At 44.6% G+C, this 23,889-nt stretch overlaps 3 protein-coding genes across 3 annotated transcripts; 1 reads left to right on the forward strand and 2 right to left on the reverse strand.

The window, feature by feature from the left end:
• Positions 1-4,364: 4,364 nt before the first annotated feature.
• On the reverse strand, positions 4,365-14,173 carry LOC135379142 (uncharacterized). The gene is made up of 8 exons (XM_064612392.1): positions 14,009-14,173; positions 12,392-12,686; positions 11,339-11,431; positions 11,157-11,240; positions 10,987-11,076; positions 10,450-10,502; positions 6,404-6,505; positions 4,365-4,377 (listed from the first exon to the last, which is right to left on the reverse strand). The coding sequence occupies exons 1-7, from the start codon at positions 14,171-14,173 to the stop codon at positions 6,485-6,487; spliced, it is 801 nt and encodes a 266-aa protein (XP_064468462.1). The 3' UTR covers positions 4,365-4,377; positions 6,404-6,484.
• Positions 14,019-18,598, forward strand: LOC135373082 (uncharacterized). Its single transcript, XM_064606371.1, has 3 exons — positions 14,019-14,787; positions 15,001-16,121; positions 16,556-18,598. The coding sequence occupies exons 2-3, from the start codon at positions 15,503-15,505 to the stop codon at positions 17,836-17,838; spliced, it is 1,902 nt and encodes a 633-aa protein (XP_064462441.1). The 5' UTR covers positions 14,019-14,787; positions 15,001-15,502; the 3' UTR covers positions 17,839-18,598.
• A 3,478-nt stretch (positions 18,599-22,076) lies between these two features.
• Positions 22,077-23,539, reverse strand: LOC135373089 (uncharacterized). The gene is made up of 2 exons (XM_064606375.1): positions 22,363-23,539; positions 22,077-22,304 (listed from the first exon to the last, which is right to left on the reverse strand). The coding sequence occupies exons 1-2, from the start codon at positions 23,519-23,521 to the stop codon at positions 22,282-22,284; spliced, it is 1,182 nt and encodes a 393-aa protein (XP_064462445.1). The 5' UTR covers positions 23,522-23,539; the 3' UTR covers positions 22,077-22,281.
• Positions 23,540-23,889: the final 350 nt, after the last annotated feature.

The following is a 23,889-nucleotide window of genomic DNA, read 5'->3' on the forward strand; positions in this document are numbered from 1 at the left end:
TGCCTGGGGCATTCGGAATTTCCAGTGGTATTTGTTGACAAGTTCCTTTAAAGTACAAACTAACCACCAACCTCTGCAATACATGTTGAAGAACACAGTTGTGAACTCAAGGGTGATGAGATGGAATTTGTTTTTACAAGAGCATGAATTTATTGTTTGATGCGTCAAGGGCAGCGAGAATGTCAGAGTAGACTTTTTAAGTAGATTATGAGGTTTTGGCGTCCCTGCAGACTGTTGTTTAAGAGGGGAGAGAGGAGTGTGTTTTCTAAGCATTGGAAGATGTTGTGATTGATTGAGCATTGCTGTCAACAAGGTTCCCCACTACAGTGTTGTTTGACTGTTTTTAGTATGGTTTCGCTTGACTTTGTTGCAGGTGGTTTTGTGTAACATGATTAACGATGATAGGTTAGATTAATCATATTGTAGTTTGGATAACGGTGCTACATTCCAAAATATGTGTTATCTGGTTGCCCTAGGATATATTTAAGTGTATCATAGATTTGGTTTTGCCACTTCGTGTATGGACATTGCGTGCAGTGTTGTAGAAGGACAGTCAACAGGAGGACATTACTTAGTGTCATTGTGGAAATTGAACATTCGACGTTGTTATGATATGCAATGTCTTGTGGTGGGGGGGGGGGGCGCTGGTGCATGCTAGTACTGGAAGAAGGAGGAGGAGAAGCTTCTAGGACAGTTCCTTGCAGGTACTGCTTGAGGAGAGGTGCAGGCTGTCTTCGCAAAAAAGGAACAGCACCCTTTTGTGGACTCTGGCCCTTCGTTGTGCACCTTGGTCGGCTTCAACCTCCACTGAGCTCCACAGTCCGCTCCAGCTATCGCATCGCTGTCATATTTTCCGGCTGTCCTCTGTCGGTTTCGCCATCCATCGGACATGGATCCAGTTACCCTGTGCCATTAGCCGGTCTGGTTTTGCAACGTCCCTGGCAGCCCATAATATCTAGGCAGTAAATCCACGTTCTAAACCACCTTTTGTGCTTACGCCTCAGTGTTTCCTCCCATGCTCCCCACACCAGGTGTAGGCAGATCACCGTGAGGTGTATAAGCCCATTCACTACAGAGTCGATGCACCATCTCGAGGGAGTTGCGCGCGCTGTCCAGCAGGGCAAGTTTGGGCACATCATGAGTCATGATATATGTGTGCCATCAGAGGTAGACCTGCAGTGGAGGGTGTGAGAAGGCCTAAAAATTGTGGAGAGGAGGGTCCATTCAATTGTGGAGCGCAGCCTTATAAGCTGTGAGAATGATTAGAAATTGTGATCCACAGCCATCGCCCAGCATCTCGCGCGCATCTGGTCAACCACTGTGCCAAGACCTAGTAACACATAAAAATTGTGGTGAGGGGGTCCAGGTGTCTATGGAACCAGCTTCGGAGGGGTGCTAGAACTATGTCTAGTCTATAAGAAAGCCTAGAGATCAGTAGAAATTGTGGAGAGGTTGCCTAGCGTGGGTGGGGGGGGGGGGTTGCCTAGTGGGCTTAGATTGGGCCCATCAGCATGAATTGCATGGAGCGAACAATTGAGCGATCGGCAGGTTTAAAACAGATCAATCACCATAAAGTAGGTGGGGCGATGACTAACCAATCAGAGAAAAATGGTGGACGTAGTGACAGGGGTTGAGCCAAACAGCACTCAGTAGGCTTGGAATAAACCAACCAGAGTGAAGGGGCTGCGGTGATTAGCATAATGGGGTGGAGTTATGCCAGCCAAGCAGCAATCAGTAGACTGAAAATGGACGAATCAGCGTGAAGGGGCGGAACCAAGTCAGTCATTATGATCAATGGCATGCTACGGTCTACAATCAGACAGCTTAGGATTGGCTTGCACTTGATTCCCAAGCAGCACCCCGATGTCGGGCCGACATCGGCCCGATGTGCTCCTGCCGACATCCCCGATATCGGCCCAACATACACTTTGCAACACCGCCCAGAGTTGGGCCGATGTCGGGTCAGGATATTGGTCCGATATCGTTTGGACATGCTGCCGATGTCATTTCGACATGCTACCGATTTGTGACCGATGTTGTGCCAACATAATTTTGTATTTGTATTCGTGTGTTGGCGATCGTAACTAACCGTTAGACCGGTTATTTGCGACGAAACAACGTTTTATTTCTGCCATTGTTTCCTTTGTTCCTCGTATTTCCCGTGGCGGGCAATGAGCGCGGCGTTACAAAAAGCAAGACGAAAAAAATTTTAAAAGCTCCTAGGACCACGAAGTCCAAGAAGCTTTCAAAACGAACCGGCATTCCTTTTCCAAGCGAAAACAGATACTATATATTTCATGTCTTACGAGCTTCCGCAACTTCGAGAGCCCTGCTCGTCTCGGAATCAAAATGATGGAGGTGACGTATCTCAGTTTAATTCGCTCAAGCATACAAACGAGGCTCAAGTGAGGAATTGCTTCGAATAGTAACTCGACATTAACGTAACGAATGTGTTTCCTACTTGCTTTTGGTGCTGGACACCAAGGAAGTCGATGGAAAGCCAGTGTCAGCGTCATGTCGTTGGCTTCGGTCAACATCGAGCCGACATTGCCAACTTCAGGGGGATGTTGGTCGCAAGTTGGCAATGTCGGCGTCATGTCTCTGGTTTCTATAATCATCAAGCCGACATTGTCAATCTCTGTGGGATGTCAATCGCAAGTTGACATTGTCAGCGTCATCTCGCTGGTGTCGGTCAACACCAAGCCGACATTGCCAACTTCAAAGTGATATCGGTCGCAAGTTGGCATTGTCGGCTACATGTCGCTTATTTCGGTCAACACTGTGCCGACATTGCCAACTTCAGAGTGATATCGGTCGCAAGTTGGCAGTGTCTGCTAGATGTCGCGTTTTTCCATCAACATCGAGCCGACATTGCCAACTTCAAAGTGATATCGGTCGCAGGTTGGCATTGTCGGCTACATGTCGCTTGTTTCGGTCAACGCCGAGCCGACATTGCCAACTTCAGCGTGATATCGGTCGCAAGTTGGCAGTGTCGGCTAGATGTCGCGTTTTTCCTTCAACATCGAGCCGACATTGCCAACTTCTGTCGTACATCGGTCACAAGTTGGCAGTGTCGGGGATATGTTGGGCTGACATGCCCAACTTGCTGCCGATATCGGCCCGATGTCGTGTGCTGCCTGGGTTAGAACTGGATTGTTGGATCAAAATTGGCTCGCGTTGGACTAGAATTGGATTCTATTGGATTAGAAAAAGTATTTCTCGTGGTACTTGGGACTATACTACTTACCTCTCCACATAAACACACTTGTTTCATTTGTGTTTTACCTATAGCACACGGACGACCCCGTGCAATGAGTTGTTTGCGTTGTATTTAAATATATGTCATAATATTTGCAAGCATGCGATGCAATAAATCAAGCATTCCCTGTGTTGCAAACACTACAACGCAGCAAAGATGCATCTAATGTCATTTGCTGCATAATTCTTAGCGCAATTTTGTTTGTGCAAATAAGCCCATTGCCTACATTGCCTGTTTGAGTTCATAGCGATGTATTACACACCTGCACGAGAAATTCCTGAAGATGGGGAGCAGAATAAGTATCTATACTAAGTCTGAATCACACCGAATGATGAGAATATTCACGTATATACGTGGTCGAACTGTAGATATTTCGGCTACTTTAAGGTATAAACTTGGTCCAATCTTGGACGTTTTTGATAATGCATGTCTACATCATAGCGTACTTGGAGTTTAAGTTCTGTCACATTGTAGAGGATTTGTGTAAGAGAATTTTTAAGTCCCGCTACAGATACGGTAGTACGGCTACTAGATATGTACTAGCGCTACGTTAGCACGGCTAGAGGAACGCGAGTGGATAGATGCTTGACATTTGTGCCAATGCCTTACCCGTATATTATTATGTTTTCCCTTCATCTTTACTCTAGATTGAGACATCACATAGACAGATACTGTTCCACACTGGCTGGGGGTGCAGATGCTACTTCAACGGAAACTGTTCTAACATTTGCGTTGGATTACTTTGGGAAAAGGCTACAGAAATGACGTACGCCACTCTCTCTCTCTCGCTCTCCTGAAAGATGGGTGATATCGTGGTGCGTAGTAGTTGGCTTTGTATGTGTTATGCGGTGAAACTTTTAGATTGTCGATAATATTCGTAAAAAGCATTATGCGCAGGCGTTAAAATGCAGAATCTTTATTCTTGGCTGTCGGTGGAGCATGGTTTCATGATCATTGATATTTCGGCCTCGGGTATGACTCACAAAACGGGTTTTGGACGTAGTAGACATTACTCTCCATTAGTTTCCGTATACTTTGGAATTCGCAGTCGCAGCAATTCAGCTTTCTCCAGTTTCCATACGTGTCATTTGCGTCGCTGTACTTCCAGAAATCGAGATCTGCAAAACATTGATATCATGTCACGGACGCTTGTTACGTGTGACACCATCATGAGTTGTCGTCAAGAAACCACAATCAACAATGTGACTAAACGAGGGACAAAATACAAGGCGTTGGAGCAGGGTCCACATTTTTTAACTATGACTATCCGTGTTAAAGAGCACAAACTGCTGTGCAGTGTTCAAAACATTGACTCTCCTCTGTTTGAACATGTTTTTCACCAGTTATATTCGAGACACACACAATTAACTACGACAAAATTATGATGTAAAAATTACAGTACTTAGTGCATGTTATGTTAAGAGCAAGAGATGTTATCATTCTATCGCGGGCACATGTGTATTTGCTCAGCGCATAACATTTCACAATGTATAGAAACATTATGCACAGGATGTGATCACAGATAAAGCCCTCAATATTTAAAATAGGATTTCCACGACTGGTGGTGCAGTTCCTGAAGACGAGGTTGTGCGACTACTGTGGGGGTTTTGTGGTGCTTCTTTTTTCGTAGTTACTCATAAGGCAGGAGTTGACAGAGATAAATTACGTTCATTGTTGTACCCATGTGCGAAGATTATGTATCAACATGTAGAGGGATGGCGGAAGCGAAGTGAAGAGGCAAAATATTGCAGAAGCAACATTTCCCCGAGGCAGGGAAATTGTGCAGTGACGTGTACCTTTGAAAGACCACATTCACATGACGCAAACAAGACCGCAGGAAAAGTTGACATTGCGTTACACTAAATTACAGATAAATTACGTTACATAAACGTGCAGTGCAATCGAATACATTAAATTTAACCATGACATCCTTGCCGTAAGTAATCGCTTCAGACCGGTAAAATGTTGGAACTAGAGCAACCCTGTCCTTCACATCCATACATGCATCTCCCTCTTAACAGCAGAAAAGAACACAAGAACAACCGCCGTCACTCAGCGGCAAAGACCTTGTTGTTTCCCCATTATTTGCTTTGAATCGAGCAGTCATCCTCTTTTGAAGTCCCATGGGCATTTCCTTTAATTGTCCTATGGGTTGCTGTTACTAAGAGCGCCCACAAAGGTGCTTCGTGCTCCGACATATTACGTGCGAAATCCACGCTGTAAGTTGCACGAGTGCCGAATCCATTTGTGTAGCAAACAGGTGCAAAGCCTACAGCGCGAGACGTCTCAGAAACACGAAGCTGACGTTTCTCTTGAATTAGAAAGTACATTCCGTGCTAAGGGCGTGGTTTATTATCGCATACTACATTACCGGACATATTTCCGTTCTTTATAGGGCATAAGTGCTTTCATATTTCGGTAGGTATTACAGCACCCTTTTGTAGCCCTTACTGTTGTAAATAGTTAAAAGCTATACCGTTGGGTAGTTAATACCAAAAGTAGCAAAACGAGTGTAGCATTGAGGGTTTTTATTGATTTTAGTATATGCTATTATAAAAACAGAATGACAAATGTAAATGTAAATGTTATAAGCTCGCTGTACCTACTGCAGTACAGTCTTATCACACTATGCATGAGTTTCATAGTCTTGCGTATCAATTTGAAATAGTGGACATGCCACTCAATTTTGAAGGGGTATCGCTGTAAATGTGTATCCTAGTCAGTTTTCATCCATTCATCAATGTAACTCAGGTGCAGAAATAGCTATCGTAAGGTGTCTTTCATATCAGGCAAGCTTGCGGTAAAATGTTTTACTGGTGTTTTGTCAGCCACCAATGTGGTCTCATGAAACCAATGTGGTTTAGTGGATATTTAGACTATATGGTTATCCACAGTCAAATATGAATGACACTGCAAGTGCAGCGTGGTATAGCGTCTAACAGGGTAGTAGAAATATAACGTTTGCCATTAGACATTGTACCGGGAGCACTTTATACGTAGGTATGTGTCGGATTTCGCTGCACTAAGATTTTTGTATTTTCCTGATTTAGTGCCTCTTTACTTTAGTGACGGCTAACCATAGGCAGGCGAACGAGAATCCGGTGTGGTCGACGGCATACACGAAACAACAAGCAAACCACTTACATTTATCGGAGTATGTAGCTGGGTAACAGCCACCACTCCGAATTCCTATGTAGCAGACCCCCTCGTGATAATACATCAGCTTCATGGTAGTATTTCCATGTACTGTCAGAAGAAATTGCAAAAAAAAACTTTATAAAATAAAGATATCATCAACAACAACAAAAAATAATATCAGCATGCATCTTTTAATTTATGTCGTTGTTGTTCAGTGCAGTGAGGATGCATTGAAGTCTGCACACAAACTGTTCATTTCACTGTGAAGAATGGTCTGTGCTTTCTGGTTGTTCAAATGGTGCGATGTTCCGAGAGACTGAAACACCACCGCATTATCCCCGGATTATAATTAGCGCTGTAATGTGATTTGAACGGGTATGCGATTCTTCCTTTGTTCGACACTGGTGCTGCACTCTTCGTTGCATCTCCTGATTTGTGCAACCACACTCTAAATCCTGTAACGAACACGTGCAGGTTAAAAACACATTCCCTCAGGAAGTACAGCCGGTACACAGCCGTAACCGTCTGGAAACAGCTGTAACACTTATCGAATAGCAAGTACAGCGATCTCCGTCGCCAAATTTCAGCAGGTACAAAGCCGTCACGTCGGTATCAAACGGCTTAGTGCTCGCTGAATAATATGTGTGCCTCCTGAGCTGTGTATTCGTGTGCTTGTTGAATAATGCGTGTGCCAGCTGAATATGTGTGCCTTCGTTGGAGCGTACTACGTTGTTCCGCGCTTCGCCGGTGAGTCCTGAGTGACGTGGCACCACGTATTCTTCCGCAGTATATCCCACGCTGCTTTCTTGCCCGTTGTCTGCGCTGCAACCTCGCCTTCGAGACGGATGACAACCTTGCTTTTTTAAGTACAGGTTTAGTGTTTACTCAAGGTAAGTCAACCTAGCGGTGATCCATCGCCGACTCCTGCGTTTTACTTGCGTTTAATCATTGTAGTACATCCTGTTGCAGACGGCGAACGCATTGCAAGTGGCGGCAGGAGAGGGTCGGCTACATCGGCGAAGCGACTACGTACATTATAAGTGAGGCTAATTGTATTCTTTCGTTATAGGTGACCATGGGGCTGTATCGACTGCAAGGACGTGAGTTACAAAATGCTGTACTATTCTAGCATTCACCTTGGAACGATACCAGCGTGATATTCGCTTCGGCTTCTTTACAGGTTGTTTCCCGTCTCAACGGTCACACATACGTGTGCAAAATTGCAACTGCTTCTCACATCGAAGCGTGTCTGGTGCCACTAGCTTGGGCAATTATTTGTCGGCCATTTCGTTTGAGGAACTGTCGTGTTCGTCACTACAGATAATCTTGACTGAGCTTTGCAGTGCCAGCCTGTTCGAAGTTTCGAGGACTGTGTGTTCGATGTTTGGAGGACTGCCTGGTGCATCGGAGGGGTTGCGTGTCCGTGCAGCGTGTGTTCCATATGTGTGTGTTTTGGGATTAGTGAACCGTGTATGCTTTCCATTCGGCACACAATGATGTACTGTATGCAATTTAAAGGTATCTGTACACCGATAAAATTAGGTGTTTCAAGTTCGATGTTCTTGGTGCATTTTCTTCCTTTTCCTTGTTTTTCCTTTTTTTTTTGTGCGAAGCCTGGATATCATTTTTCTGTTACGGAACCCGAGAGGCATAATGTGTCTCACGTATTAGTGGGTACAAGTGACCCTTCAATACGTCCGGCGTCAGCAGGCTCCTGGCGTCAGCAGGGATGTCGTTCCAGTTGTTTCAAGGGGCACAGAGCACGTGCAGCTTTCGCAGGCACATTTTTTTGAAAAATGCGCCTGTTCACAGACGGCACCTATCCGTCACGGGGTTTAGACTGCAATACACAAAGTGGCATTCGTTTAACCGGCCTCAAAATCAGTAGTGTATCCACTTTACCTATTTTGCCAGTCGCAGTATACACCGCAGAACTAAAAATTAACGACATCTGTTACCTGGCTGAGTACCTAGCTCTTGTTTTTACTCGTTACTTGTTGTTACGACGTAATTATCGTCTGGGACTTTCTGTGCGACAACTTGGCAATCATCACTGTGCCCGCCACGAGATGCTGTTATCGGCTATAACGACTTTCAAACTTCTTGCACCATCTCCTGCGCTGCCGAAAATCTGTGTAATCGCCCACGCACCGCACCAAATCCGGTTCTTGTGACCCTCCCCGCGCTTTCTTGCTGCGCCGGAGCTGTTTCGCATTCTCCTGTTTCGCGGAGGTTTTATGCAGAGCTACGCGGACCACGCAAATAGCAGTAGTTCTGCACATTACACTTAGCGCGGTATACCTGCGGCAGCTCTTGTAATGTTTTGCCACACTGTATTCTCATCAAAAAACATAAACACAATTTATTTTGGAATATTATCTTTCTCATCATGAACGTTTCTTTTTCTCTTTTGCTTCTGCAGCGTTCTGAGGTCAGAGAAGCTGGTCTCTTTCATTAGATGCCAAGCATAGAGATAATATAGTAGGATCCTCGAGAACGAAGTTCGCGTACCTCCTGCAGGCTTCTCCTGTCACCACCCGTGCGCCGCCAAACTTCTCGCATGGGCAATGTTAGCTGACGCGTTTTCCCCGCCCAAATATGGCGGAGCTTTGCAGTTTGTGGGCCACATTGGGATATCACATGGTATGCGAGCAGCCCGGAATCCGGAGCAATGTTGTGAGAATCAGAAGTGTGGGTCGGTCTGAACAAGTTTTAAGCAAACAGCGTATTTTTTTAGCGTTCACGTTAACGTTACTCTTTGCTTGCGAGACTGATATCGCGTCCAGAAATGCGGCTACTCATATTTTGCGGGATACGGCGCTGCAAACGTTGTATTGCGGATGTGAAGGAGGAATCGCCCATGTCGAGGTAAGATTAGTAACTCAATTGTCTCACGTCGGTATCACAGGGCACTCCGAGCTCGGATCACGGAGGAGAAGTAAGGAGACCGAACTCTGCCGCGCCGCCGTTGAAAAATTGTGGTCCCGATTCCTCGAGCCTAATTGTGGCCGCGGCGCGGCGCTCGCGCTCCGTCAGGTACTTGCTCCTCTGAAATGACGTACTTGTAATGCGCTGTGTCAGACTTACTAGTGTGTCCAGTGCAAGCAGGAAAAAATATTTTGATAAAGAAACACGATTGTCGTGTATCAAGGAACGATCTATCTTTGCATTTTTCGCCTGGAGTCCTTGTTGGTGCAAAGCGGGAGGTTTTCATTTTACAATGTGGGGAAGCCGCCGTCAAGGGGGATCCGCGTTTGCTCGAAGGTTTTTATGTGTAAATAAGCGTAGTGCTCTCGCAGTTAAGAAGCTGTTAAGAATCGTGGAACTACCTTTTGTTTTATTTGAGATAAAAAGACACCAGAAGGAGCACATAGGTTGTTGTTTGACATCGTACAGGATGGTAGTATAAGTTGCATGACTGGCAAGGCACCACTGCAAGATCTACATTGTTAATGGTGTGCAGTGATTATTATTACTTTCCACGAACATCTCGCAGGGAACATCTCTGAGGAAATGATGTAATTGAGCACATTTGGATTGCAGCTGTTGCACGACAGCGTCGAGCGCGCGTTTCTACCACCCGCTTCGCGTGCACAACGTTTTGGGAAACGGGAACTTTTTGTCGTAATTGTGAAGCATCCGCTAGGGTACAGAGGATAGAGTTACATTTCACATGACACCACACATGAATTTAATGCCCACTTTCTGTCACAGGTTTGAAAACGCGGTAGAGGACCACGTACGTACTTTAGTTTAAGGAAGAGATCGCGAAGACGATTTTCATCTTGGTGTCCGGTTGGGGTGTGAAGCCCATATCTACTGGATTTGGGTCTTTTTAACCTTGGGTAGACTACCTGGTGTAGCGTTTTGAGCAGCATGCTTGTGCTGAAGTAAATTGAAACTCATGGAACTGAACATCAAAAGTCAGTGTTATTCAAGATGTCAGTGATGGACAACACACATTACAGACTACATACCGAGTTTACCATATCATATCATGAGCGAAATGCACCATAGAGCTCAACAGAAGATGTTACTCTGCTCTGTCTTACCGTATTATCCTCGTCCTCTGCACCAATAGGAAGTGAGGTGCCTTCCGGGGCACCTGGAGTGTTTGTATAGGACAAGTTTGCGTAAATCAGCACCAAAATACAAACAACATAAATAGCACTCAAGGCAAAGAAGAGGGTGCTCTTTTAGCTGTACTAGACTTTGCTAAAAAGAGAGGGTGCTTTAGGGCCCCTTGAACATAGTGATTAATTTATCCCATAAAGTTAGAATATGATTCAAATTCACTTATGTCACAATCAGCTAATTACTAAGACAGATTAATTAAGCATTCAACCAGATGGCTTTATGAAACAGTGAGGCGAAAAAGTGAAAATACCCTGCAGGACAGTTCAGAAATCCGAGCTTATATTGCACTATTGAAAAGACAACAAATTTCAACTCGATTGCATGCCCAACTGGACGTCTAGCAGTGTAGGTGACATAGGCTACACCCTCCAAAAAACATAGCACTAGGGCTGCTTGACTGACAGACTAGAGAGCAAAACAAAGAAAAACAGAACAGATTGAAAAAGTCTCACCTCCACATCGTGCACGTTGGGCTTCCACAGGCTTAGGTGTTTGGACATGCCGTTGCGAAGGTGGAGTGCTAGGGCTTCCTGGCTGAAACACTAAAAAGAAAAACCCAAAAATGCACTACAGCCCAGCTCTCAAGCGTGATCTCATAAATAAATCATCACACAAATCTCACCATCACCTTGCGCTGGTTGGGTGAGCACAGGCGACAGGCCATGGTACTGAGAAGACTCAGTGCTGGGTTTGCTTGAGTGAAAGACTAAGATGAAAAAACTCAGTAAATATGCACTGCAGCCCCACTTCGAAGTACGATCTTATAAAGCATAAATGAAAGGCAGTCACACACACAAGTCTCACCTTCATCATATGCTCCTTGCGTGTCCGCAAGCATAGGTGGATCGCTACGCTGTTGACACGATGCAGCGCTGATGGGGATGTGTGACTGAAAGACTGAGAGGAAAAACTCAGTAAAAATGCACTGCAGCCCAGCTCCGAAGTACAGTGTGTGTGCTGATAAATGTAATGACGTTTGGGCATACAGAATGTTGTTGTACGTTGTAGAATAATGAATGAAAGTGTTGTACGTATCGCCGTTACAGTAATCGATACTTTTTCGGTATCGGAGTGCATATTGCGATACTTTTTAAATCTGTATCGGAAAAGTATTTCTCTTAAAAATTTATGGTAACGCGATCTCTATCGTTACCGATACTTTTGAATGCGCCACCCTTTCTTCACCGACCATATTTCTCACTCTTATTCATTGTCAATGGTCCGCCTTGCCCTCGACAAGAAGCCTGTGGACACGCCTACGTGCTCCGTAACCGGAATTATGAAATTATACACATGTTCTGTTTTTCTTTGAGACGAGGAAATAACCAGGCTGTGTTCAACAAAAGAGTTGAGGTCAACGAACAGAGGTCAAGTCTTTGACAATGCGTTCTGGATTCCACTGCTAAGCTGCCGTGTCGCACAGAGTCACGCTCACATATTCTTAACTTCGGATAGGATTCCTTAGTCATTGGACTTCACGGTATGTGTGGGCCTGACACTAACGTAATTGTCACACTGGCCTCTGTCAGCTGCCGGAGAGACCACGACCTGCAAGTATGGCAGAAGACGACTTCGAGAACTAGCTATTTATAAAAGTCAAGCATAACGTGTCCCAGCTACGTATAAAATATGCTGCCTTTTTACTGTAAAACTGTTCACGTAAAGCGATATTTCTATGTGCATCATCTCCGTATTTCAAGCAAAAGTATCGCGCAAAGTATCGCGTGACTTTTTTTTTTAGTAACGGTAGCGGTACTCAGTTACTTTAAAAACGAAGTATCGATATCGGTATTTCGATACCATATATTTCGGTAACGGGTACAACACTGTAATGAAAGGGAGTCACACAAATCTCACCTTGACGTCGTGCTCGTTGGACGTCCACTGACACAGGCGATTGGCCAAGCCCTTCTGGAGACTTCTCAGACATTTCAAAAATTTTAGAGCACAGTGCACGTTGTAGCTCTAGGTTGGCCTTTCGTAGCCTCTTGTTCTCACCGAGAACTTCTCTATATCGTTCCTGCACTTCGTTCAACTCCTTCTTTGAAACAAGTTCATCTTCTGAAGAGATTTCTTCCAGAAGATGAAGCTCTTCGAGATCCTTGACTGCTTTCCTTTTCCGTTTCTGGTCTGGCTGCTTTTCTTTAGTGAACTGATTAGAAAAGCATGCGAACCGATATCAGAAAGATTTCAATAGTGCCCATAAAATCATGCCCACAGATGTTAAACAGTTGATATCTGAATTGCCCATTGTGATACACGTGTGAATCTTATGATGTGACGTAACTAACTGTAAAGATACAAGATTGCTTAAATATGCTTCCAGAAGCATTTGAATAACACTCAAAGCAATTCAAACATAGCTTAGGCAACACAACTAGCTTTATTTTTCTTTTCCCGGCTGCGGCAGTTTGTCGATTGACCGTCTTGGACCGTTTCTGGAGGTAACTGTCCATTTCTTCCTTTGTGTCTGGAGTAAAAAGGACGGTTACTAAAATAAGTTTGGAATTAAATTATAGACAACGAGAATTGCAAGATAGTACACACAGAACCAACACATGGTCCCACACAGATACAATACGCGCCTCACGTGGTTAGACAAAAATGTAGAGAACTCCGACTTAACACAACAAAATAACAAGATTTACTCATTGCTTACTCATTACTTATGTGAAGTCGGAGTTCTCTACTTTTTTGTCTAGTTGTGTCGTCTCCAGGCTTTTGGAGTATTTTTGCATCTCACGTGGTTTGCCGTAGAGAAGAAAGACTGCCCGTGTACAATACAATTTGCATAGAACGACGAAACTGTCCACATTTGTCACATATATCATTGATACACAATACGAAGAAACAGCACAACACAACTCACCTGTCATGGGGATGATATTGGCGTAATACAGGGTGTGTGCAGAAAAACATGACCCGCATTTTTACATGTAACTCGTTGTCTACTTACCCGAGGAACTTCCGGTGGCGCACGACGGCGTATACATGTGTGCGAAAGCTACAAAAAAATCCTGGAAGCCATACTCAGTGTAAAAAAATAAACAGAGCGCGAAAACATGGGCTTCCATGCATTAGAATAGGGCGGTCATGACAGTGCATGGTAGTGCATTTCGGTCTCATGAGAGTTATGTGCAGGCACCGCTAGGGGTACTGCCGATGAGCATCCATGTGGGACATCGTTTCAATTTATGCACCGATAGCTCCCCTAGCGGTACTTGAACACAACTCTCCTACGTGCACCATGTTGCCCTTTCACATACACCCTGTTGTCCACCATGTTGCCCTATTCTGATGCACGGAAGCGGACGTTTTCGTTGTTCCGTTTATTTTTTAAGCTGAGTATGGCTTCCATAATTTTTCTACAGATTTCGCACGCATAAATGCGCCATCGTGCGCCACCGGAAGTTCGTTAGTTAGGTAGGCAACAAGCTATGTGCCTAAATACGGGTCACGTTTTTCTGCACACACCCTGTAGTAGTCACCGGCGGTTCGCTCATCACCGGCCCAATAAATCGAGTACAGAACAGTGGGGTCGAAATCACACTCATCCTCTGGAAAGAAGTCCTTTACGTAGTCGGACGTTGTGACTTGCTTTTCGCCGTCTAGCTCATACTTTACGTAGACGAAATACATTTCTGCAACTAAAGACCGATGAAACCGAAAAGTAAGCGATAGTCCGCAACCTGACAACTGAAAACAAAAGCAGCTGTCTTGCACAATGTTGCCAAATGCCGAACACGTACTCCCCACACACAGCGAATTCAGTGAATTTGCCACTGCACTGCATGGTTTATATCCTTACAAAGCTATACTGATTACTGAAACACACAGTTAAATTGTTCTAATTATCATTTGTTACAAAATTGTAAGTACTTTCTTGTTGTAGGCAAAATATTTCACGGTGTAATTCCATTACTTCTCACGCGTTTTACGTTAATGTGGCTTGGCCAAGCTCAGCGAGAAAGGAGAGAAAAAGAAGAAAAACATCAAAAGTGTTTTTGGCCGTTTAGCGCGCGCATTTTAATTCATCGTAAGGATCTCTCCCGATGGTAAAGTGGATAATGTGAGCAGAGCCTTGCAACTCGTGTAGTGTAGCAGCGTGGACGCTTCTGCGCCTAGCACAAACAAAAATGAGCTCCCCCCCGGAGAAGAGGCGCCGGGGACCGTATCGGAGGTGGATGGAGCCTGACGCGGAAAGATGCCTCCCAAGGCAGACAAGGCATAATGACAGAATGCGGCAGGAAAACGTAAGTTGTTGCTTTATTGATGGTATGCTAAAACTGCCTATTACTGTCAGTTTCTTCAAATTTAGCGGACGAGCTCAGGCAAAGGAAGGATCTAATATCTTACATGGATAGGGATTTCTCCCTTAGTTTATTTTCTTCTGATGAATCGTCGAGTGCTTCATCTTTTTCTGATGTTAAAAAGAACGTTCATCGCTTCGTTTATTTTAATTTTAGGAGGCCAGTGCTACCACATCTTCAGTACCTGCTTCAGTGCCTTCGACATCTACTGCCTGCCTGGACGAGGTTGCTCAACCAAGACATTGTCAGCATAGCGATGATGACGCAGACATGCCCGATGTACCTTACGAATTAAGTGGTTCCATAAATGAGGAGGAAGCAAGTTATGACAGTGAGAATTCAAATGATGATGACACTGAAGACACTGAAGCCGAGTTCCACGCATTCCTTCAGGCCTGTTGTGCAGAAACTTTACCCAATCAGACAACTACAAAGGGGCAGGCCATAGTGTTGGTCCTACTGTATGTGGTGAAGGCTGGGCTTTCATGGACACAGCTTGACGGTTTGTTAAACCTCATCAATGCACTGTTTGGTGGTGACGTTCTGCCGAGATCCAAATACATGTTTAGGAAAATCTAGCACAAGCGGCAAGAACAGCTTTTGAAGCTGCATTATTTCTGCAATACCTGCTTTGCTCACCTCGGAAATCGTGGAAGATATGCAAAAGGCTGTAAATTCACGTGTACTTTTTGTCATGAAGACTATCACAGGTAAACTACTTTCATCTGGAAGTTTCTTCATCATCCTTGACATGAAGAAACGTCTGCAGATGCTACTGAAGCATGTTGGGACGACCCTCCTACACTCCCTTCGCACACTTTCTACACGGTCTTGGATTGGAGTATACAATGACATTACGGATGGTCAGTTGTATCAGGATGCACGTCGAAGACTCAAGATGAAGTGGAGTGACCTAACAGTTAGTTTTAGCAGCGATGGCTCACCTGCTTTTGAGTCAAGCAACAGCTCAGTGTGGCCAGTTCAAATAGTGATAAATGAACTGCCAGTGAAAATGCGCTGGAGGAATGTCATTGTTTGCGGATTATGGTTTGCAAAGGTCCACCCCCCTGTCCACCATTTTTTGAGTGCATTTGTGCAACACTTCGTCGGCATGGGGCCAGTTGTCTGGAAGACACTGAACCAAGTTGTCACGTCGCAAATTTATGCTATCTCCTGCATCGCTGATTCTCCAGCTCGTGCCTCAATCTTAAACAGGAAACAATTCAACGGCTTTTATGGCTGCTCATGGTGCCTCAAGAAATGCGAGCTGGTGGATGGTATGGTATAAGTTTGTTCCTATGTAATTTATAGCTAACTGATTTTAAGATTTGCAACTGCACTTGCAGAGTCTGCTACAATTTACATTTTTACTTGTGTGAAGCACCTTCCTGGAATCATTTGAGGTGGCTAATTATTGGTAACGTGTGGGTAAGATGCACACTTGTCATTGTTTTGTTAATGTCTTCATAGAAATGTTAGTGCATGATACAAACGTCGGAGGATGTTGTCTTCAGTCCAAACTGGAAATGTATCTTATATATTTAGTTATGTATTTTCTACAACATCATTTTCTTATGCTATGCAACCCTTCAAAATTCATTGCAGTGCAGTTGAAATACAGAATATGTAGCAGCAGATTCTAAATAACCGTTGACAAAGCTTCACCTCGGTGTATGCTTGCTTACGATGTGGATTTTTGCATTTGATGCAGGCACACTCAAGTATGCAGAAAAACCAGGAGAATCTCATATTGAGAGGACTCATGACAGTGTCCTTCAAGCGATGAAGCTCGCTGTGTTGCGAAAAAGGGATGTTGACGGAGTCAAGGGACCAAGCCCTGTTGTCAAGCTGAAGGGATTGGATGTAGTCTGGGGAGTACCTCCAGACTACATGCATTGTGTACTGCTTGGTGTGGCGAAACATCTAGCAGAACTCTGGCTGTCATCACCTGGACAAGGGTACTACATTGGTCGGAAGGTGAATGCTATCAATAGCCGTATCTGTGCTATTAGGCCACCAACATCTTTCACGAGGCTACCACGCTGCCCATCACAGTATTCACTCTGGAAAGCGTCTGAGTGGAAGAACTGGGTTCTCTATTACATGTTGCCTACGTTAAATGGCATACTTTCTACATCTTTTTTAATACATGCGTCACTACTTACAGAAGGGCTATTCTTGCTTCTGCAGAATAGTGTCACAGATGCTCATGTCAGAAGAGCTGAGTATTTGTTCAAGACTTTTGTATATGACACAGCAAGGTTGTATGGAGACCATGCCGTAAAATTCAACGTGCACCAACTCCTTCATCTTGCGAAAAGTGTACGTATGCTTGGACCACTGTGGGCAACTTCAATGTTCCCATTTGAGGGTGGTAATGGGAAAGTTATGAGCCTCTTTTCGGCAGCTAAAGGAGTTCCACTTCAGATCGCTGAACGTTTGGTCATGAACGACACACTACAAAGTATGTTGCACATTTTCCCCCTCTCCGGCTGTGTGCAGGCTTGTGCAGAAAAGCTTTTGAAAGTAAAACAGGAAAGTGAATGTTCCCAAGGGCTTGGGGCAGTAAGGTGCGACAAATCGTTGTCAGACATTGCTGCCTCCTTGCTTTTTGAAAGGGTTGGCAGGGTGGTGACAGTAGAACACTTTTCCAGAGCACGTATAAGCAACATCATTATTCATGCATCTGAGTATGGGCGCACACAAAAAACTTGCTCATGCTATTTAAAGATGAAAGATGGCAGCTTTTGTATGGTGCAAGAGATTTATACATTCCGGGAACAGTTTCAAAGGGTGGCGCTTCTTTGCAAGCGCTTACTTCTGCTACCTAGTGAATTGGGCCATGCTACGCACATCCACAAATGTGACCACCCTCCATCTCTTGAAGGATTGTGTGTATATTTAGATGATGATGTTGACTGCCAGGTGGTTTTTGTCTGTGTTGAGCAGGTGGGATATTTGTGTGAGCAGCCGAACATATGGGAGACAGACTAGACTGAGTGGCAGCACACAGTTTTGACTACCTCAAAACCGTGACTTATAGAAGAGGCTGTGTAATTTATGAGTTCTATGCACACTCAGCCATACACATGCCATTCACAATAGTGAAGCTGAAGGAGCATAGCAAAAAGTGTTTTCTTTTCTCCTTGCTTCATTCAGCAATATTTCTTTGAAGTTATGCAAATAATGATTCTTTTGTATCCCATTCTTTTTAACATTATCTTCTGTCTTCGCTGTGTGCACAGTGTGTGATTGGATTTTTTTATCTCGGAAGTTGATATTGCTGCCTGAATGTACTGGTCTTGTGTGGTATACAGTCTGCATTGGGCAAATAAAGGGAAATAAAGAGCGACTACGCTTAAATTGTACCATGCAAAGTTCACGATAAGTTAATATTAATATTACGCATATCTAAATACTACTCTTATAAAGTATACCGTTCATCTGTCAAAACATATTTTATTGCAACTTCTATTCGCAAGCGTATAAATTACTGTTTTTAGCACACAGAGTTGCATGTCGTCAAACATATGAAGCTGCATTTTACACCCGGGGAAATTCACCAGGGATTTTTAAACGGCTGTGAAGAACACCGGACATTAATTTTTGAACGTTACTCTGCATTTACGTTGTGCACCATGCAAGCAATTAAAGTACTTCTGTTAGCACCACAGGTGACACTGCCACATGTATCAAGTTTTACTTATATATCTGTGCAAATTCACCACTTATCCTCAGAAAAGTGCAAAGTGGGCCAGACAATTTGAGTTTATATGATGTGTGCTGTTCACATTTCATCAGGTGAGATTTGCTGCAGTTTAATACATTGCACTTTGGGAACTATATTGGTAGCTTTAGGTAGTTTCTGGGTACGTTAATGGAGAGACATGCAGGGATTAATGGTCTGGATGGACACGAATTCAACCTGCGTCCAAGTAGGACCTAGGCATGTCTCTCGACGTATTGACTGACATTCCTATGTGCTTTCATGCTGGGTGCAGCAGTTCTGAGTAAAACAGTGTAATACGAATTCAAAACAGAAGACCACCAAGCATGCCTAGTGGTCCACCAAATGTGCATCAAGGGGCCATCAAACATGCTTGGTGGTCCACTAGGCCTGCATCTCAGGGCCACCAAATACGCCTGGTGGCCCACCACAGCTGCATGGTAATCCACCAGACCAACTTGGTGGACCACCAGACCAGCTCTGGTGGACCACCAGACTCGTTGGTGGACCACCAGAAATCTGCGGTGGACCACCAGAAACTTCTGGTGGAATTTTCAATACTCAAGGCAAAAAACAGCTTGACACCCAATTTCAATAAAGAACATTTGATTTGATACATCTTTCCGTAGTTTATATCACGCGTGAAAAATGTTGGAATATATAGCCAGTTTTCTTGTTGAATCAGTATTTTGTGGCACCTGTTTTTACTTTAGTGCACACATGACCTTCCCAATGCCGCTGTGAGTTTCACAGTAAGTGAGCAAGTCTGTAAGGTAGGAATACGCCCGGGGTAGTTAGTGCATTGCGCTGGGTGTTGAGGGGCAGCAGCAGACAAAGACATGGCTAGAACACACAAAACAGACGGCACAGATGGCAGTAGTGCCGTCTGTTTTATGTGTTCTAACTCGTCTTTGTCTACTGCTGCCCCTCAATACCAAGCAAGTGTAAATTGCATTGGAGGTGATTGCATGTCTGTGTCGTTTGTTTCGTCCTCGTTGTCTTTTCTCACTCTTATCATGCAGGTGAACAGCATCTGTATTGTGCACTGATGGGGGACCTGAAAGGCTGGAGAAACTGGACAAGTTACAATGCAACCTTGGCATAATGCTTTTTTTGCTTGTTTTTTTTTTTTTTTTTTTTTTGCCCATGAAAGCCTGAGGATTTACGTATCCATCACATTTCGCAGAAATGTCAATTTTCTACTGCAGAAGACAAGAAGCTTTAATGATGGTGTGGGTGTACTCCTGCATGCAATGTAGTTATAGATTGCAGACAATCCAAGCAGACAAAGTAAAGTCCGTGGGCCCCTCCGCAACCCCCCGGAGCCCACTGCTCACATGATATGCGATAAAACCGCACAGATCCCGGTGCTATTTTGCTTCATCGACCTTTGGAAGCAAGGCACCGCCAGTCTGATGTGTCGGTGGTTCGTGCGCTTCTTCTTTGCTGGAAATATCATAGGAAACAGGAAAGTTTTCTGGAAAATCTAGCATGAAGCATAACGCCACCTAATATCAGTTTCTTAATAACATTAAATTTAAATTGCATTGTCGCGTCTTGCTCCGTGCATGTCATCGCATGCATTACTGTGTGTGTGTTCAACATCGGATAATCAAGAGTACCGCATTTTACATATATCTAGATGAATGAATGAAGAAATTGAATGTGGACTTGCATTGACAAGTTAAGCCTGCGAAGCGCCTTTGCGCAGATGACAACAAAACGGACTACAGAAAATCGCGGCGTTTTGGCGGGTCTTCACATTGCAGGCAGAACAAACCATTCTTTTTTTTTTTCCTTTTTCAACGCAATCCGGACAGTTCTCACGTGCAATAAAGCAGATATCAGAGCCACCTATGAGTAAAGTTTGAAGCACATGGAGCAACGCATCTCTGAGACAGCCCGGCGTAGGGAAAGTGGCGCCCCCATCGCCCGACAGTGTTGCCGGAATAGCCCTCTCCCGCAAGTAGGTACTGCAAAAACTGTAAGTAAGGACGCCGCGGGAGAGTCGACCAGTCACGTATTGCTGTGCGTGGCTGTCCCGTGTCTGGGGAAAGATCAGGGGGTCTGGGGGGGATCCTGGTGGTTGAGTAGACCCAGAGGTTGTTTTGGACCCTTCGAGGCCCCTCTTGGAAAGCAACACACCACTTTGGCCCCTGCTTCCCATAGACGGATGGTCGAGGAAGGCCCGGACCGTGCCATTCAGATAGTCGCCATCTCCTATTTTCCTTACTTTGTCCTTTCATCTCCACTTCCTTCCTGTCTCTTCCTTACGTTCTTTTGCGGCAAGGGTCAACCTTGGGTAGTTCTTTCAATCTCTCGTTGAAACTGCACTTGGATATTCGCGATTCCAATGAACTACAGGTGGCGCTCCGAACTTCCAAGATGGCGGACGAAAGGAGGTCTCCAAGCAAAGCCAGCGTAGGGGATGCGGTGTCGGCGGAATTATATTCATCTGTTTCAGGTTTAATACCCACAAATCGACATGTTTCATGAAGACGGAATCAAGTTTGTCTAGTCATCTCATAGTGTGCAGCTCAACTGAGAAATATAGGCAAACAGTTTCCGTCGTCGGAGTTTGTTTACATACGTCGGGAGTCGAGCGAACAGATGAGACATTTTATAATCTAATAAGGAAACGCAGGATTAGTTGCTGAGAAGACTGACAGAGCACGAGTAGTATAGATTCGAGCCCCACAACAACCACTTTTTTCTAATCCAGTTGTAGGAATTTCTAATCCACCAGCCATTTCTAATCCAGGTCAAGCCAGGTCTAATCCAGGCTCGACCCCTTTATGGTGATCCATCTAATTCCTATGTCATTGGCTGCCATTCATTGCCACATTTGCTCACTCGCTCATAAACACCAAAATTATCTATTCTATTCAATTCTAAGTCAGTTCATAGGCTTCCAAATCGCTCTTTTTTCTAATCCAGTTCTAGGAATTTCTAATCCACCACCCAATTCAAATCTAGGTCAAGCCACTTCTAAGTCCTCTGGTTGGTTGGTCACAGCTCCATTCCTTCACGTTGATTGACCGATCCAGGCTCCACCCCTTCATGGTGATCCATCTAATTTCTATGTGATTGGCTACCGTTCATTGCCACAACATCTGCTCACTCGTTCGTAGACACCAAAATGATCTATTCTATTCAATTCTAAGTCATAGGCTTCCAAATCGCTCACCTGTCCATAGGTCCGGGGGGTGGTCACTTCCATTCATTTCTAAAACCTAGTGGTTGACCTATTGGCTGCCTCTCATACATGCTCGATAGACTCATTTGTCATTTCCACTCTCTAGTTACTCGGTCACACGCTTTCAACTGCATATTGCTTCATAATTTCAACCGCAACATAGACAGTCCCTCGTGGGTCAATTCCATTCATTTCTGGGCCAGCTCACAAGCCCCCCCCCCCCCCCAAATTGCATATTGGCTTGGGACGCTTTCTAGTTAATCCAGGACAACGCTTCGGAACAGTAAGGACATAGAAAAACACGGGAAATAGTTTTCAACATTTATTAGACACATCATGGCATTCTCAGAGAGATTGTAGTTCTCTCTGGGGCACTTCCAGCACACTGGACATTTCCACCCCGCATCCATGGCGTTTTTTCACATAAGTACCGTGTGGATCACCCAAGCGTTCGTCCTTCTCCATCCACGGCTCAGTCCCAGACCGCACGCGAGAACAGCATGTCACGGAAGTATCAGTTCTCTTCCTGCACATCTCCTGGAGCGAAAAAAGAACATTATGAGCTTCACTATTTACATCATCCATTTAAACTTACCATATTCACAGCTTCCGTAAGGGTAGGATTCAATGTCATTGCTGAGGTATCTCTTGTCGTCGTATGCCATCAGACTTCTTTTGACGTTTCTGATGGTGTACATGCACTGTTTCTTTCCAACGATTGATACTTGTTCGTTCGATACGCTCGTGTGATTGAACAAGGTATTGTAGTATGTCTCATGGAGGAGGTGCTTGCGTACAATATTCTTTTTGACCCCTTTAGCTCTTGCAATTTGCTTTCCTCCAGCTAATTTGATGGAATACATTTTAGCTTTCAAGCATATTACTTCTTCGATAGGTACACTACCAGTTTCGCTTTTGAAAGCCCCAAGTCTCCCATGATTCTTTTCACTGTACAGTGGATGATCCCGGTCGAAGGAAGACAAATCTAAGTGGTCGTCGGCGATCGCTCGTAACTGATCTTCGTAGTCCTTGCAGAATAGGCCGAGGATCAGAGAATCCGTGTCAAAGTAACAGGCAATCACTGGACAAGTGAGCTTACTCAGCAAGGTTTCGTAGTAGAATGAGTACATGGTTAATTTACTCAGTTCCAAAATCGTAAACCCAATCTGGAGCGGGAAATCGCATCGCACTTTTCTTTTGCGCATTTCGTACATGACACAATCCGGGGACAAAATTTCCATCCTCACGCATTCCGCCCGACTCCCGAGGCGACTCGCCGTCTCCTCATCGAAGGCTACTCGAATGTCCCGCATGTTAAATTTATTTAAAAGTGTTCTTCCGAATACCGCATTATTTGAGAGTTTATAGAAATTTTTTTCGAACGTCGTGCTCGAGGCAACGCGTCTGGCAACGTTGTCCTCGATGTAGGGACGCAGGAATGGTGCCTGGCGAAATTTTAGAATTCTGTGAATTTTTGTCACTCTCATACCCAATCTACAATAGAGTGCGAGCAGCGCATAATGAACGACGTACTCGACCTTGTCCTTGCACGTGAGCAGCAGCTTTTTGCTGTTAGCTGGCTGATACATTAATTCTTCGAGAAGCCCTCGCTGGAATGGCGAGAGCCAATCCTTCGGGACGACCATCTTCTCAGGAGCCAGGGGAAAGTACCGTGTCAGTGCGTGGATAGATTTTGGATACTCCAAGTCACATACATACACGTAGCCAACGTCTGAATCAGTGGGGTGACGCATAAAATCCACGGAGCTAAAATCCTCTACCCATTCGAAATCACCAATTGGGAGGTGCTTTATCATACTGAATCCGTAAAGATTGTTGCAATCTATGTATGATATGTACACCTCCTCTTTATCGGGATCATAGCCACTACACAGAGGGTTATTGGCACGTAAATGACGCCTGCTCGCCTGACAGAGCCCACCTCTAACGCCCGATTCGATGGTTCTGTACATGTCCTCGTCGATGATTAACTCCAATTTTGCCTGCGTGTAATTTAGAGCGCATTGCCACGAATAGGATGCTAGAGAAACACAATGAAGCAATTCCAATCCACGTGCGCCGTAGCACAGACGTCGGAAGTGCTGCATCACATCAGCATGTA

Source organism: Ornithodoros turicata, chromosome 1 (genome assembly GCF_037126465.1).
Source record: "Ornithodoros turicata isolate Travis chromosome 1, ASM3712646v1, whole genome shotgun sequence".
NCBI classification, from domain to species: domain Eukaryota; kingdom Metazoa; phylum Arthropoda; class Arachnida; order Ixodida; family Argasidae; genus Ornithodoros; species Ornithodoros turicata.

Excerpts from the sequence above, each read along its gene's own strand:
- LOC135379142 (XM_064612392.1), bottom strand. The coding sequence starts at position 14,173 with ATGTATTTCGTCTACGTAAAGTATGAGCTAGACGGCGAAAAGCAAGTC. Across the intron at positions 11,432-12,391 it reads CCAACGAGCACGACGTCAAG|TCTTTCAGTCACACATCCCC; the intron begins GTGAGATTTGTG and ends TTTTCCTCTCAG. Across the intron at positions 10,503-10,986 it reads CCAACGTGCACGATGTGGAG|GTGCCCCGGAAGGCACCTCA; the intron begins GTGAGACTTTTT and ends CAAACACTCCAG.
- LOC135373082 (XM_064606371.1), top strand. The coding sequence starts at position 15,503 with ATGCAAAAGGCTGTAAATTCACGTGTACTTTTTGTCATGAAGACTATC. Across the intron at positions 16,122-16,555 it reads GAAATGCGAGCTGGTGGATG|GCACACTCAAGTATGCAGAA; the intron begins GTATGGTATAAG and ends CATTTGATGCAG.
- LOC135373089 (XM_064606375.1), bottom strand. The coding sequence starts at position 23,521 with ATGCGTCACCCCACTGATTCAGACGTTGGCTACGTGTATGTATGTGAC. Across the intron at positions 22,305-22,362 it reads TTACGGAAGCTGTGAATATG|GAGATGTGCAGGAAGAGAAC; the intron begins GTAAGTTTAAAT and ends TTTTCGCTCCAG.